At 33.6% G+C, this 16,690-nt stretch overlaps 1 protein-coding gene across 1 annotated transcript in view; it reads right to left on the bottom strand.

Moving 5' to 3' along the window:
* The window catches only part of LOC150085258 (ubiquitin-like modifier-activating enzyme 6), a 242,598-nt gene that overhangs the window by 141,895 nt on the left and 84,013 nt on the right, over window positions 1-16,690 (bottom strand). The window contains exons 7-8 of the mRNA XM_090374502.1: window positions 14,301-14,381; window positions 11,080-11,202 (exon numbers count right to left, since the gene is read on the bottom strand). Coding sequence (XP_090230628.1) covers window positions 11,080-11,202; window positions 14,301-14,381 — 204 coding nt within the window. The remainder of the gene's footprint in view (window positions 1-11,079; window positions 11,203-14,300; window positions 14,382-16,690) is intronic.

The raw sequence follows: 16,690 nt of genomic DNA, 5'->3' as shown, positions 1-16,690 counted from the left end.
TAAATATACATAGAAACATACAAAGCTTTCGGTTGGTTAGACAACCTTCTTCAGTTGAAACAAAACCGAAAGCTTTGTATGTTTCTATGTGTATTTATTAAACCTGTTACAATTCCTCTGAGAAAGCCATAATTTATTTTACTAAGTATGAATCCGGAGCGCATAGGCCTTTTTAACCACAGCTAAATAAGCTGTTATTAAAAAAACTTGTACACTGATGAGCCAAAACATTATGACCAGTGAGTTGTTATGCAAATCAAAGCAACTGCAGGTGAACTACGGTGCGTGCACAGGTCAGGACACAGTATAAAAAACACTTGATACTGAGCTTTAACCCCTTCATGGATTATCCCGCGATATCTCATTTTTAGTTTTAAAAGTTATTTGGAACTACACGAAATATCTCGGGATACAATACCTAAAGCAAACAATAATACCTCCAAATTTAGGATTGAAATGTACTTTCTTGGGATTTTCTTACATCTGGCAGCAGATGACTGGCTTTCATTTTACTTATATTTACTTATTGTACAGCAATGTCAGAACAATAGTTCGTGTTCCTATGTGTTGCCAGTAAGCAAAATAAAATTTGGCTTCCTAAATGTTGAATACCAATAAGCGATAACCAATTAGAAAACTATATCAAAAAATATTTTGGCGCCCTCTTGAACTGCCACCTGTAAGCGACGCTTACCTCACCTATCCACCTGCGGTGGCCGTGTGTCAGAATGTAGTTAGTTCGTAATTATTGCTTGTGGTGGGAGGTTACTGCTTGCACATTCCACTTGATTTTTTTAAATTTATTTATATAATGAGTAGTGAAGAGCGTTTTTCTGTTCCTTTCTTTTAGCTCAAGTGCTAATTTATTAAAAAAATCTGTATCATTTGCAAACTTTTTGGCATACACGAGATAACTCGGGAGAGCCCGAATGGGTTGATTACTCCCATGTATTTTCTACAAAAAATTTATAAAAAACACAAATAACTATACAATGAGTATTCACATGATGCATACTTTTAATCTGTAAAATAAAAAAAGTCGATCCGTTATGGCACATTTTCAGAAAAAAAATGTTCAGGCAAGGGGTTAATCAGTGTTACTCTTGGTCTTCAGAAGGGAAAGGCAGCGGACTTAAGCGAGTTTGACAAAGGCCAAACTGAAATGGCCAGACGACTGGGTCAGGGCATATTTGAAATGGCACAGGTGGTGGGGTGCTCACGGTCAGCTATGGTTAGTATCCTACCGAAAGTGGTCCGAGGAGGGGAGAACCCACGAACCACCGGTGAGGTGTTGTACGACCACGGCTCATCGATGCTCGAGGTGAGCGAAGGCTCTCCCGGATGGGATGTGGCACCAAAGGGCGACTGTGGAATGACTCGCCAGTAATTGGAATGCTGATGATGGGAGCAATCTATCACAGCATACAGTACATCTAACCCTGCTGAAAATGGGGTTACATAGCTGCAGGCCACTCTGAGTGCCCATGCTAACCACGGTTTACAGGTGACAGCGCTTACAATGGGCACGTGAGCATCGAAACTGGACCTTTGAGTGAGTAGAAGAAGGTCGTCTGGTCTGATGAATCACATTTCCTGTTGCATCATGTGGATGGTCAGGTATGTCTGTGTTGTTTACCTGGGGAAGTGGTGGCACCTGGATGCACTGTGGGACGAAAACAAGTTGGTGGTGGCGGTGTCATGTTTTGGGTGATGTTCTGCTGGGATACCCTGAGTACAGTCATCCATGTGCTGACATCTACCACCTGCCTAAACATCACTGCTGACCAGTACGCCCTTTCATGGCAATGGTCTTCCCCTCTGCAGTGCCATCTTTCAGCAGGATAAAGCACCATGCCAAACCACCCGGATTGTTCGAGACTGGTTCGTGGAACATGAGGAAGACTTCCAGATATTGCTCTGGCCTCCAAATTCTCCAAACATCAATCCCATCGAGCATCTGTGGTCTCTGATCTGCAGAGTCTCAACCACGGACCTTACAGGAGTTAAAGGATCTGCTGGTTGTGTTGGCACCAGATACCACAAGACATTTAGAAATATTGTAGCATTCATGCTTCACTGGGTATGAGCTGTTTTGGCTGCACGTGGAGGACCAACATCATATTAGGTAGGTGGTCATAATGTTTTGGCTCATCGGTGTATATTTAGGCCTATGTAATGCTGGTATGAGGTGCACAGAAAAAACAGACAGCAATTCTACTAATTACTTATTATTTATACATAGACAGTATTGGTCCACATCAAACTGCTTATCAATGTGTAACGATGGCAATTAGTTTTATACCTTTAGTTTGTTTAGTCTATTTATTATGCACAGGTTCCCATTTTTATATAATGTGGTACTACTATCATTGATTTGCTTTACTACTAATTGGTGATATTCTGGATATTAAATTTAGAATCAGACATGATTTTACATATATTTGCATTCAAATATGTACACCAATCATGTAATCCTTAATTTTAACAGCATTAGGGATCACTAACAGAGTGTTTTATAGTTAAATTCAAAACAGCCTTTACACACACGCACAGCTGACCTTTTAGGATGGTTTAGAGGTTTATGGGTTTTTTGGCACATTGGCAACAAAGGCCATTATGCATCAAGACAAGGTGATAGAATGTTAAAATAATACGATCTGGTAACCTTTGAAGGAGGTTACCTTGTCAAATGATTGAGGCCTTTTAGGAAGTGGCTTTCTAAATACAGACAGATACATCATATGAAAGAACTAAAGATAAGAAATACAGTCAATTCCAGTTATTTGGGACACATCGGGACTAGTGCATTTTGGCCCAAAACCTGTACACCCTCTCCCACCTGATATACATGGATGACATTAAGCTCTTTTTTACTATGCAAATAGTTAAAAATACAAGGAACCCCTGCTTTACAATTGGTTCACTGTACAAATCATGTTACGATGGACTCACCATGGTAAAGTACCGTTCACTATACGATGTGTAGTAAGTGCCTGTCATTGTGATCACGTTTATGAATTAAATTTTAATCCTATTAAACAGCGATTCTAATGAGCGAAAACAGGAGGAATATTATCCACAGGCTATAAAAGTAAAAATATATTAAGCTCAAATTTACCCTTTATTATCTTACCAGTTAAAAAATTAAATGATACATGAAAATCAGAAGAATATACGTGATAATTGGAATAATTAATACGTACTGTAATATGAACATACTAACTAGTTGACATTTCTGTTCACTGACATTTATGGGTGGGGGTTAAAATTTAAAAGAGTAAAAAGATAAGCAATCAATAACAAAGAACATGGCACACAAATTGCAAGTAACATGATATGTGCAAAGTGAGAACGCAGTAACAAGTTACGAAGCTTTAAAAATAGGAATGAAGAGAAGATTATGAAAATTAATTTTTTATATTCCAGCTGTCGGTATTATCGCAAATTCAATAATATCAAGTTTACTATCCGTTTATGATAGATTGCACTAACAGAAAAGCCCAATAAACAGGTGACTGCTAATTTTTTTTACCGTTTTATGGCTGTGACCTCTAGAAATCCAACCAAACCATGTGGTACGGTTGGAGACAATCATAGGGTAATCTTCAGTGCTGCAGTCTCCTGCCCCGATTAAATGGCATGTCCCAATTAAGCGAAGCAAACCCTGGCTATTTTCTCAATTGGGTTCTGTTTTTCAAGATTTGTCTCAAATAAACAGCTGCCCCAATTAACCGGTGGCCCAAATAACTGGAATCCACTGTTATGTTATGTTTGTTTGTTATTTGGATTTTAGGAGCATTAGCAACTAAGGCCATATTGCTCCGGGATATGCGGTGGTCATTCCCTGATCTTTCCGCATCCTCCGTATTTGGTGGTGACGGGCTCGAACCCCGGTCTAATCAAGAAGCATGTGCTACGCACTGCTGCTCCTTCCCACCTGGCTATGGAGGTGCCCAGGAATCCACTGTATAATATAGGTGAGGAATGAGAACAGAAAAAATATGCAATTAATAAAAGGAACTAAAAATAAGAATATGTTAAATTACAAAAATAACAAGCTCCATAAATCCATATTTACAAAATACGCTTGCAAAGCTGAGGCAAAAGGGATTTGCACTTCGGTCATTTTCAATCAAGGACAAAATGAAAGCAAGAAGTCAGAGACATTCATATTGGTTGAGTCCAGCAATGAAATTAGACTGGCAGAAATGTGCTCTTATTTGCACAGTGAACAGACTTATTTTGTTGCTTTTTTTTTTTTTTTTTTTTAATGTCACAGATGAGATGTAAGCTTTTGAGCATTAGTTGTATTGTCCAGTTTCTTTATACTCATTGTCTCTAAGAAGAAAGTTCATTCTATTTTACCTTTCAAAACACTCTTCTCAGTTTACTGTTTACTTACCATAGTCAAAGACCTCAAAGAAGAGATCATTAAGACTTGCCAGTTATCTCATTTTTGTATTGTTTTTGTTGAGGTCTCAAACTAATAAATATATGTGAATTACACATAGCAAAGTTTTCTCTTATTTTATTTATGGTTACTCTCCGTTATAAGCAGCCATTCTTTTACTCATTTCTTTATAATACATGAAGGAGGGTTCGCTAGATAGAAGGGAGGAGTCTATAAACGCATGGAGTGGAGATGGTGAAGCTGCATCACACTATAGTGACTAAAAGAGAAGCACACACATTTTCATCACAAATATTCAATCACATATTTATAGTTAAAATTATTTTTTCATCTTTGATTTAGCATGTTTTAGTGATAAAAGATGGCTTTAGTTGTTAAAACAAATATGAAATAATACCCATAATGCAAAACATAAACAACTCAGCTAAAGACAGCGAAAACATGAATTTGCCACAAGACCAACATCACAAAGAACAATTTCAAGAATTTATGATAATTAGACATACAGTTTTGTACAAGATTTAATCCCAGCTCTGCAAATAAAGATTTGAGATACACTGCTCATCACAAAAATCTGTAAGGTGAGTGCCTGCGAGACTTGAATTAGCAGAGCAGGTGTATAATGCAGACTAAAAAGAGTTAAATGGAAATCTTATGAGCCAAGATTGCTATACGATATAACTGAAGGTGATTTCAATCACCGAGTTGTTTGTTAATGGTTTAAAGAAAGGGTGGGGATGAGGATGCAAGATTTTTGGACAAGACTATGTTTGGTTAGATGAAGCAACATTCAAGCTCAATGGTATGGTACAGTGAAGAGACATAATTGTGTGTATTGATTCCTGATATTCCAAACATTCATGGAGAGAAGAAAATGAATTTACCAGGAGTTACAGTCTGGTGTGGTATCTCATCCAGAGAAATTGGGAGTTACCAGTGATATGTACCTCAACAAACTTAATGTACCCATTGTGCCTGCCATTTATAAGCTGAATGGGGATCAATTGGTTTACTACTTACAGTATGGAGCATCCATACATCATCACCATGATGTCAGAATCTATCTTGATAATCATTTCACAGACTGGTAGATATGCTGATGAGGCAGTGATTTAACCCCACTTGACACTAACTGTAGGTTACCTGAAGGATGTAGTGTATAGTAGAAAACCAGATACACTTCAACAATTACAGGATGAAACTAAACAGCACGATGCTATCCAAGCAGTTAAACAGGCAAACATCTGTCAACTCAGCTGTTCACAGCAATGAACAAACCCCAGAAGCAAATAATGGACAATTTGAATATCTGCACTAGTTCACCAGTTGCCACAAACTATTGCTTCAGAACACACCCAATAATAACAGTTTGAGATTTGTAATTAATTTTATTTCCTAAAATGTGTGCACATCTTTTATATATATATATATATATATATATATATAAAAGATGAAATTTTTTAAAAAAGATGAAATACAGAAGTAAGAGTATTGCTGTTCTTTTTCATAATTTAGGTGGATGACCTCTGAAGATGACACAGAAATTATGAAAGATACTGCAATGCTATTTCTACTTTGGTCGTTCTTTTCAATAATCTGCTATTTCTATTTTCGTTCTTTTCAAATTTTACATTTTTCAAAATTCGCACTTTGTTTATAACGTTACTCTTTTCCGTTCTTCCCCCCCTTTATTCAACATACATCGCTCCCAGGGTACACGGTATTTTCATTATTAGCATAAGTTAAATTAAAGATTTGCACATAACATTAAAATAATTTTCTATATATACATTATGGTTGTAGGGTACCTTTGCTCTTGCAGTGTCCCTGATCCATAATTCATATTATTGATATTCCATTTTATCTCTATTCAAATTCAAATCCATTTTCTTTCTTTACTTAATTTTAATTTTTATTCATAATTATTATCCTAAGCTTTATCCAGGTTGAGCTCACGCCGCCTAGAACAGCTTATATACACCTTCACTTACATTTTTTATATTTCTACTCGATTTTCACTTGCAATATATTCACCTTCTTATCCCGATATTGAAAATACAGTTTACTTCTGGTTGCGCATACACTTTATTTATTTTGTTGTCCTTTTAATTATTATTGTAACTTAAAATTTTAATTTTAATGTAATTTTTATGCAATTTATATGAATGGAATCAGGTAACTTTGACAAAATACTACATGGGCAGAGTAGGATAAACTTGACCCCGGGTACACATGCTCTGTACTGTACTCCGAAACACGAATGTAACTCTGAACATACACATTTAACACACACAAGTCAGAGCACATCAGCATATAATGCTTCTAACTTAGATAAATATGGGATCCATATACTTAAATTTAACACCTGCAAGAATAAACTTTGTTTAACCTGTCCCTGCATACACCCGCAACATATTACAAATGATGCATCAAAACCTACTTTTTGTAAAACTAGTAATGTTATATACCTCATAACCTGCAAAACATGTAATATAAAATACGTCGGACAAACCAGCAATAAGCTACACGTAAGAATTAATCAGCATAGATCTGACATCAATAACTACTTAAAAAGAAATATTAACAATATAGAACAAGAAATAGAATATATGCATTTTCAATCTCACAACTTCAACAATATATACATATCCATATTAGCACAGATTAATAACGCTAATATTAGAACTAAACAAGAGGAAATATTTATGTTAAAATTAAATACATTATACCCATATGGTCTAAATAATAAATTCAACCATAAAATTATTACCAATAACTTAGCAGATTGTTGTATATATGACAAATTTAATATAATAAAGTTCCATAGGAACCCTCGCAAACGTACTCATAAATCTAAAAATACTAGCAACAAACACAGTAATATTTTAGGTGATTTCGAAGTCACACTTAAAAACTGGGATAAGAACATTATAAATGTAAATGATATACATAATTTACTTTTCAGTACTAAACACAGTTTACTGAAAGCATTGCACAAATTCATACGCACTTTCAAATTCGAATCCAAACATCTCTTTCATATAATAAATGATATTTGTAAATTTAATCTTAAAAACATAAGCTCGACAACACATGATAAAGATTCTATTATTATTTTGAACTTCAACAACCATATCATGGATAACATAAATATCAGTAAAATTGTAAATCAGCATAATCATCTACTTCCAAATACTAGTCCCAGTCATATTAAAGTAAGATATAAGTATAATAAACCCTTTGGATTATTAGCTTGCAACTACAAATCTATAGCTACCAGTTTAACATCACATATAACAGACACCAATAACTGCGTTTGTCAACAAACCAACATGCAGCAATATATTGATCCAGACTATGGACACATCATTACAGGAAATCTAAACATAGTTACGGACCCAATGCTAAGACATGTACTATCACAAGGATTCAAATTCAGGCCGCCCACCAAAATAAACATAACCAACTTCAATAAGCAGCTATATCAAGACCTGTTAAACTACTGCTTCCATCTAGCCTACAAAAATAACACGCCTATAGAAGCATACCATATGTGGATTAGCCATACATTCGCCCTATTCAAACATAAATATGCATTACAGAGTTCAAATTTATATTATCAGGGCACATACTATAACTTGACTGCATTAAAACAAAAACTGCTAGATTTTCACAAAAACTTCGTAATCACACCGGTAGATAAAGCAGCCAATAATTTTGCATTCATTTGCAAATATTTTTATACATATACTTTAACTAATGAACTTAACTCAAGCAATACCTACAAACCTATTTCCAGTACATGTAATATCATTACAAAAAAACTAATGGCCTTCAACAAAAAACTAAAGCTCAACTTAAATAATTACAGCTTACCTTACATCTACTTCATTCCTAAATTTCATAAAAAACCAACAGGCTTCAGATTCATAACCTCATGCAAAAATAGTTATGTACACAAATCAGGAAAAACACTTGAACGACTACTGCAACCACTGATGAATAAGATACATAACAGCAAAATCATAGGCAACAACCAACCTGTATTAAAAATTTTTGCAAAGTAATACAGTCAATAATATTCAAACCTTTGATTTCCATAGCCTATTTACCAGTATCAATCAAACCAATCTCAAATTGGTACTCAAAGATATATATGATAAACATAAGAATTTTATTTCCTGCAACACCTATTACTGGAACAACATACTTAATTTATGTATTTCCAATAATTTCATATATGATGGCGATACAGTATATCACCAAACCAATGGAACACCTATGGGCAGCCCAGCCTCATGCATAATAGCCAACCTATATCTATACTGGTCAGAAACCTCATTTCCACAGGAACTAATACTATTTAGATATATAGATGACCTCATAGTAATTAACTGCCCGAATTTCATCCAGGATTATGCACATCTATACCCTAGCGAACTTGTACTAGAAAGAACTAACAATTCTGACACAGCAGCCCAATTTTTGGATCTAGACATCAATATAAAAAATGGTATAGCCTCCATCAATTTGTACAACAAACGTGAAGCTTTCAACTTTAGCATAGTAAACTATACACAATGGAATTCCAATATTTCCAAACAGGTACATGCTAACGTTATCTTAGCACAATGCATCAGAATTGCAACGATATGCAGCGACAAAACAACAGTTATTGATAACATAAGATCATTGTACAGTAAACTGACCAGAAATCTTTTTCCTATTAAATACCTGCGTCATCATATCAATAAAGCCCTTAACATATTAAGGCACAAAAACTTAATAGATATCAATATAAACAGCATTATTAGTTTATAACTAATAATTACTCCCATACGCATCAAGTTTGTAAATAGTGTAAATACAATACACTAGGCCTCTTTGGTGTCTTACGGTCTGGAAAACTTGTACCCACCGATTGGTCTAACATAGTGTATTACCTTGTAATTATCTTGTAATTAATTTTGATTATATCTTGATTTATTTATCTATTTATTTGTTAATTGTAACTTATATATATCTTACACTTTAACACAACTGACTTAAGTACATGGTGCACCTACTCTCGGACAGTCGTTCAGGGTCCTAACTATAGGAACGGGTTTGCAACCCCGAACTACCCTAGCCCAACTTTATATCCCTAATTTCATCATCTTTTTGCTTTACTAAATTCTACATTTTATACTCTGTGAGCGATTAGTGTAACGAAAGCAATATCAGAGTACTATTTTTCTCACTATACCAAATCATAATTTTTCGCCTTAACAAAGTTTAGCTACTCTACTGCTACTTTGTAAGCAATTATATTTCTTTGCTATCCCGAAAGTTTGAGTATCATGTACTTAACTTGAACCTAGCGTAGCTCCACCGCTTACGTAAATTACAAAATATACATACACCAAAATTCGTCTAACGCTAGGTGCCGCTAGCGTTTCTTCACATATATACACTGTTTAGCCTCCGGCTCTTTCTTTTTTGTCGACCGGTCACGTAGCGGTAAGTTATTGATATTCTTGTCATTCTTGTCAATCGGACACTCGCTTCCTTTGTCTTCTCTTTTTGGCGGGTTACTTACTTCTGTAAGGTCATCCATGTTCTGTATGTTATACTTTGGAATAATATTTTTGCTTAACTTGTATTTTATTTTTTCAAAATTTATATTCTAAATTATTTTTTACAACGTGTCCGCGTACACGTGTTTTTTTTTTTTTTTTTTTTGACATACAGAACATGTCAGATACAGAAGTAAGAGTATTGCTGTTCTTTTTCATAATTTAGGTGGATGACCTCTGAAGATGACACAGAAATTATGAAAGATACTGCAATGCTATTTCTACTTTGGTCGTTCTTTTCAATAATCTGCTATTTCTATTTTCGTTCTTTTCAAATTTTACATTTTTCAAAATTCGCACTTTGTTTATAACGTTACTCTTTTCCGTTCTTCCCCCCCTTTATTCAACATACATCGCTCCCAGGGTACACGGTATTTTCATTATTAGCATAAGTTAAATTAAAGATTTGCACATAACATTAAAATAATTTTCTATATATACATTATGGTTGTAGGGTACCTTTGCTCTTGCAGTGTCCCTGATCCATAATTCATATTATTGATATTCCATTTTATCTCTATTCAAATTCAAATCCATTTTCTTTCTTTACTTAATTTTAATTTTTATTCATAATTATATATATATATATATATATATATATATATATATATATATATATATATATATATATATATATATATATATCCCTGGAACTAACAACTGAACCAAAAGGTTCAAAACCTTAGTTAGAAATTGCAATAATTAGTTACCTGTGATTTATTGCAAAGTCTTCTGTAAATTTCAGCAGTTTCCTTACATTTGAATTATGAACAGACAAACTAATAAATTGGCAAGAGGTGTGTCATAAAAAAACTTCAAGAGAATTGAAGCCATGCTTACCCCATCATCATGCATACATATAGTGGGAACCCAGTGCTACTTCCTAAGACACATGTGCAAACTAAAACACAAGTAAAATTTTTTTTCTGTTATTATAGAATAATTTTGCTACATTTTATTTTGCTGTGCTTACTAGTCGGTGCTGTATGCATTACTCATTATTGTGACATGTGTATTAAACACCAAAGTATTACTGATAAAACTAACACATACCTTTGTAATATGCGCAACAAAAATCTCTCTAGATTCTTCACCATCAGCATCTGTAACTAAGTAGTTTTCTCCAAAGTCACAAAACACAGATGCAAAAATTCCATATACATCAGCTGAAATAAACTAAAAAGTTACAGCAGTCAAACAGCAGTTCTCTTTATTGACCTTTTTTATATAATAAAGGAATAAAAAAATACACATATATAAATGAAAAGCTAAAGTTGGACAATAATTTTTTATACTAACTAATTTTGTAAATTGCTGATTTTGCACTCTTATTAATGAACATCAAGAAAAACTAGCCTCTTTCTCTTTAAGTGAATGGTGATTTTTGTGAGAGTAATTATGACGATTAAAATTAATATTACCTTCAAGGTATGATTTTTAAAACTGCTTTATTCTCAATCATTTTGTAGACAGCATCACATTGTAAGATGTCAAGTAGTCCTTTGACCACGTTACACTAGCTAAGTTTGAATAACCTTACTACTAAGTACCTAATAGATTTATTAGGTTGTATTGTATATTCATAAGTAAGGTAAGGCATATAGATATGTAAGCATGTACACATACATAGATACTGTACATATGTACTACTGTATACAGTAATTACTGTACATAGTAATGAACAAATTATTCTTATTACACAGCACAATCAATGCAAAATGTACAATATTCATTTTCTTAATACTGTAGTATAGGGGATCCTCGTTATCCGAGGATAACTGGTTCCGAAAGTCCACTTAGAATGAATCCACTTAAAATGAGGATCCAAATTTTCATAATGTTTATTATGTACTTATGTATATATTATAGTAAAAAACGTATGAAGGAACCGAAAATGAGAAAATTATTTTATTAGACATTTTTTGGTGCTACTATAGCGTGCGGTCTACAGTGTCTACCAGATGCTAGGGTGATATATGAATAAATATGAAAAAAAAAAAAAAAATGAATGTGATAAAAACACAAAATTATGTGCTAAATTATTTTTAATAAAGACTAAATATTAGCCACTCTATGTAGTGCAGTATTATGATAAAAACACAAAGTTATGTGCTGAATGATTTTTGATGCAACATTTATACTATAGTGTGTGGTCTACCTTCAGCTAAAAATAACAAACCTGAGTTTGAGAATAGAAGTCTAAAAATTTTACCCTATGCAATGCTGTTGAAAGATTTCTACAGAAGTGCCATCTTGACAGAAAGCACTGCAGTTGCATCTCAATATGACACAATCTTCTGGACGTACCCCAAGACGTAGGGCTTTGTCATAGATGTGGTAGTGTCATGCAAGAAAAAAGAAAAAGTGACAGAGCTGGTGGCCTATACTTCGTTGTCTGCGTAAAAGTGTGCCAAACTTCATGTTCTGTCCGGAAAGGCAATGCATTCTTCCATTATATGGACATAAACAACAAATTACACTGCAATCTCAGTCTGTGCAAAATCTTAGAACTGGTGTCTTTTTAGTACTGGAAATACCAATGGACATGGCACTCTATAACTGACTGGTATAACATGTGCAGAGAAGTGTGTGGAGTGACTATTTCTTACAATGCATGAGGTAAGATGGTTGGTATAGAGCATGCTAAATGGTGACCAAGCTCCTCTCTCCGAAGATAGTAATGCAGTTGAACAAAACAACAGGCACTATGGACAAAGAATTAATGAGCCTTGGGTTTTTGGTCTCAAGCAAGGCCCTAATTGTCGGTATTTTTATACACAATGTGTGACACAGGCACCTTAATCCCCATAATTGAATGGGTATATGAATCTGGTTCAGTGATTCTTTCCGATGAATAGCCTGCATATAGCAGTCTAAATGTCATGGGTTGCCGCAATTTTACGGTGAACCATCAAGAAAATTATGTGGATTTAGTGACAGGAGCAAACATGCAAGCAATTGAAGGGTCATAGTTGGATTCCAAAACACGTATTCTAAAGAAAACAAAAGGCATTAACAGTAAGCTTTTTCAATCTCACCCTGAACACTTTTGCTGGACAGTGCTAAGAAAAGATGTAGATGATTTATTTGTGACATTTTTAAATGATATTCGAAGTGTATATCATTAAAAAGTATAAGTGTAAGTCATAAATTTTAATGTACTATTTAACCAGTTTGTGTATAATTTAGATTTTATTAAAAATAATTTAGCACATAATTTTGCATTTTAAACGCATTCATGTTTTTCATATTTATTCATATTTTTAGCATCCACTATAGTGTCTGGTAGACCGCATGATGTAGTGCTGGTAGTCTGCATGCTGTAGTGTATTCTCGCATTATAGTGGCCGGCATATGCAGTAGACCGCAAGCCATAATAGCACCAATTTTTTATTATAATATGTTGCACAATGTAAGGTTAAGTAACGTTTATTGAAGTTACACTATTTTTTCATTTGAACGAATAAAGAATAAATCCAGAGTTGTTTGTGGGGTTTTTTTGCCGTATTTTTTCAGATAAAATTGTGTCGTAGCATTTAGTTATGTCTTCAACTTCATGCTTAACTTTTGTTGCACGATCATGAAGATCATTCTCACAAAAAATATTCAGGCGCTTGGTCAATTTTCTCAAGGGAAAAAGCTTTAATTCTTTAATTTTGAAATCATCGTAACAGTGGGGACTCGGATACCGGGGATCCCTGTATATACTCTGAATTAGAATATACTATGTTGGCTTAGTAGAATTACATTGAATGTTCAACTTTTTTTTTTTTTTTTGTTGTTGTTTTGCTGAATTTATGCACTATTGATATAACAACTGTTTTACTCATTCCCCTGGGGGTGTCACTATAAAGGGATTCAACTGTATTACATTTATTTAAATAAAAATTCAGCCCAGGAACATTCTGATCCTATCTTATACAGCTTTAAAGGAAAATGAACAGAATTATATACGATGGTTATTTTACACAGCTCTGCATCTGAATTTTGAAATAATTTCAAAAAGCATCTTGCTGAGACTTTCTTATCTTTTCTGCATTAAAGTTCATAAATAAAACTTTCAAAAATGCCAACGAAAGAAACATCAAAATTAATGAACACAGTGGAAAAAAATTAAAATAATTTCATCTAGTGTGGTCTTAAGATTCTTGAAAGCCAGTCTATTTTAAATTCCAATGGCATAAAATTTATCATTAAAAACACTGATTACAAATGATCAACAATCGCTGCACAGGGTTATAAAAATATTTCACTCAGAAAAATTTCCTACTTACTTTAATTGGAGGATTTTGAGAACGGCAAAAATTATCTACTCTAATTTGTGTCTCCATCTCTGCCTCAGTAAGAATTATGCACTATATATTAAATAGAAAGAGAAATTAAAAAACAGCAATTAAAAAAAGTACATTTGGAATCCAATTTTTATTTTGATATATTAATAAATTCCCTTCTAAAATGTGAAAATGAAAATTAACTTCATATGGCAAAATACTAAATAAATTTTAAAATAAAATAGGTAATACCAAACTATTTGAGGAAGTCAGCTTGTTTAAGAATTCTGTTTGCCCAGAATATAACAATAATGTAGTGACAGCCAAATCAAGTCAAGTGACCCAGGAATATAACCAATTCTGCACAAACACTACAACTCTTATGAGGTCTGCTCAAAGAACATACAGAACGCTACGATATAGTGATAATAAATATCACTATATCACTACGATATAGTGATAATTACTTTAAAGTGCACCAGCTCCTTCTGAGCTGGTGCACTTTAAAGTAATAGAACAGCCTTTTGAGTAATCATGTTACTCTTTACCACTCTTTTTTGCTTCTTTTAAACCAGGAAACAAAAAAAGCCACATGGAATTATATCTGGTGAGTACTGGACTGAAGCAATTCTATATTTGGCCAATAAAACTCTGTACAAGTAGCAATGAATGCAACAGTGTGTTAATCACAGTGAAGCAACCAATCTTTGGAGTTCCACTTTTCAAGTCTTTTTTCTTCGAATTGCACCACAAAGGCATCTCAGAACTACAATTAATTCTTTATCTTTCTGAAACATACTTATGGTGGACACCCTAGCAGTTGAAAAAGATAGCAACATAGCTTTCATTCTGTTGCTCACTTTCAACAGACTGTCTACCTTCTTTGAAACAATGATGCTCACCAAAAAATTGTGTATGACCCATTTCTGGGTCTCATTCTATTTTAAGAAGATCAAATGTTTCACTTGCAGTTTTTCTGATTATAAAGCATAATTTCAAACATACACATTTGATGCACTCCAACATTTTGAAACATGACAACATGCCATAATATGTCTTCATTTTTAAGCAACAATAACAGAATGGCATAAGCAAGGGAAAGCTTACTGCATGGAGGTAAACAGTAAAGATGAGACATGCATAAACAGATAATGCTTTGTCACAGTGCATTCTGTTGTCCCAGACTAGAACAATTAACATAAACTGGATACGTTTTGAAAAGACCCTGTATAATATGAGCTCAACATAAAATAGTCCTTGCGTCAAAAAAAAAAAAACAGAATACAAGTGTAATTTGATAAGATTACATGGGGATTATCCACACCTACATATTTAATCAGAGTCCTGTTGTGATGGTTTGTGCTGTATTGTGATGATTCAACATTTGTGCTTTATTTCTTGGTTCATCTTGTCACTAAATGTTAAACACTCGTGTTTAATCCACAGAAGGGGAAGTTTTTGGGCATTTAATCAAGTGGAAATAGTTGTAAATCATTTGTAAATAGTTAATGGTCTGAATTTCCATTTATTATTATTTTTTCTATTTTCCTTCAACAAAAAAGGGCTATTTATGCTTCATGGACTTCATCACTTGCTCAGTTGCATTAATTTTGATAGCAGCTTAAAGTAAGCTATAAGATTCGAAGGTTTAGTGAATTTCGATTAATGAAGTAAACCTCTCTCTTAAACTCCTAGATTTTATCCAAAAGAGGGCTCAAGTTAAATCAATGACTTTTTGTTAAAGACTATTTCCACTCTCTGTAACACCGTCCAGTTTCTGCTGCTTACATTTTCTACAGATTTCTATGGGTACTTTTCTTCTGAACTGGTATTAGCAATTCCATCTCTCATTTTCAAACCAATATTAGCACATACCTCAACCAGTCAAATCCATTCACTGTTCAACTCCAAAATCACAGAACTAACTTTTCTCCACTTCTTTGTTTATCCTTTCTGTTTGTGTTCTTTGGAACAACCTTCTTCCATATGTATTTGGAAAAAGAAAAAAAAAGAAAAAAAAAAAAAGAAAAGAAAAGGGAAAAAAGAAGAAAAAAAAAGAAAATTACGGTGAGACTATGTTGTCTTCCCTTCAATAAACAGTTTTGAAGTTTGTAAAGCAAAAAAAAAAAAAAGTAGAAAAACATTTTGTTCAATTCTAATTTCTCTTCCTTTTGAGTTGCAGCCCTTACACGTAAGATTAGTTCCAGTTCCGAATTTCTAACTAGATGGATCTAATATATGAGGTTCCACAGCCTTCATTATGAGTTTATTTATTTTATTTATTACACGTGCGCGTGTTCAAAACATAGCTAAAAAATTCCAGAACTAAATTTCTTAAAAATACCTTCTTATTTAAGAAAATATTTTTTTATTTTATTTTTAATCTGGAATGT

Source organism: Mastigoproctus giganteus, chromosome 5, assembly GCF_048544385.1.
Source record: "Mastigoproctus giganteus isolate SK-2022 chromosome 5, ASM4854438v1, whole genome shotgun sequence".
NCBI lineage: Eukaryota > Metazoa > Arthropoda > Arachnida > Uropygi > Thelyphonidae > Mastigoproctus > Mastigoproctus giganteus.
Note: the sequence above shows the minus strand (reverse complement) of the source record. Positions and strands in the feature narration are given on the sequence as shown.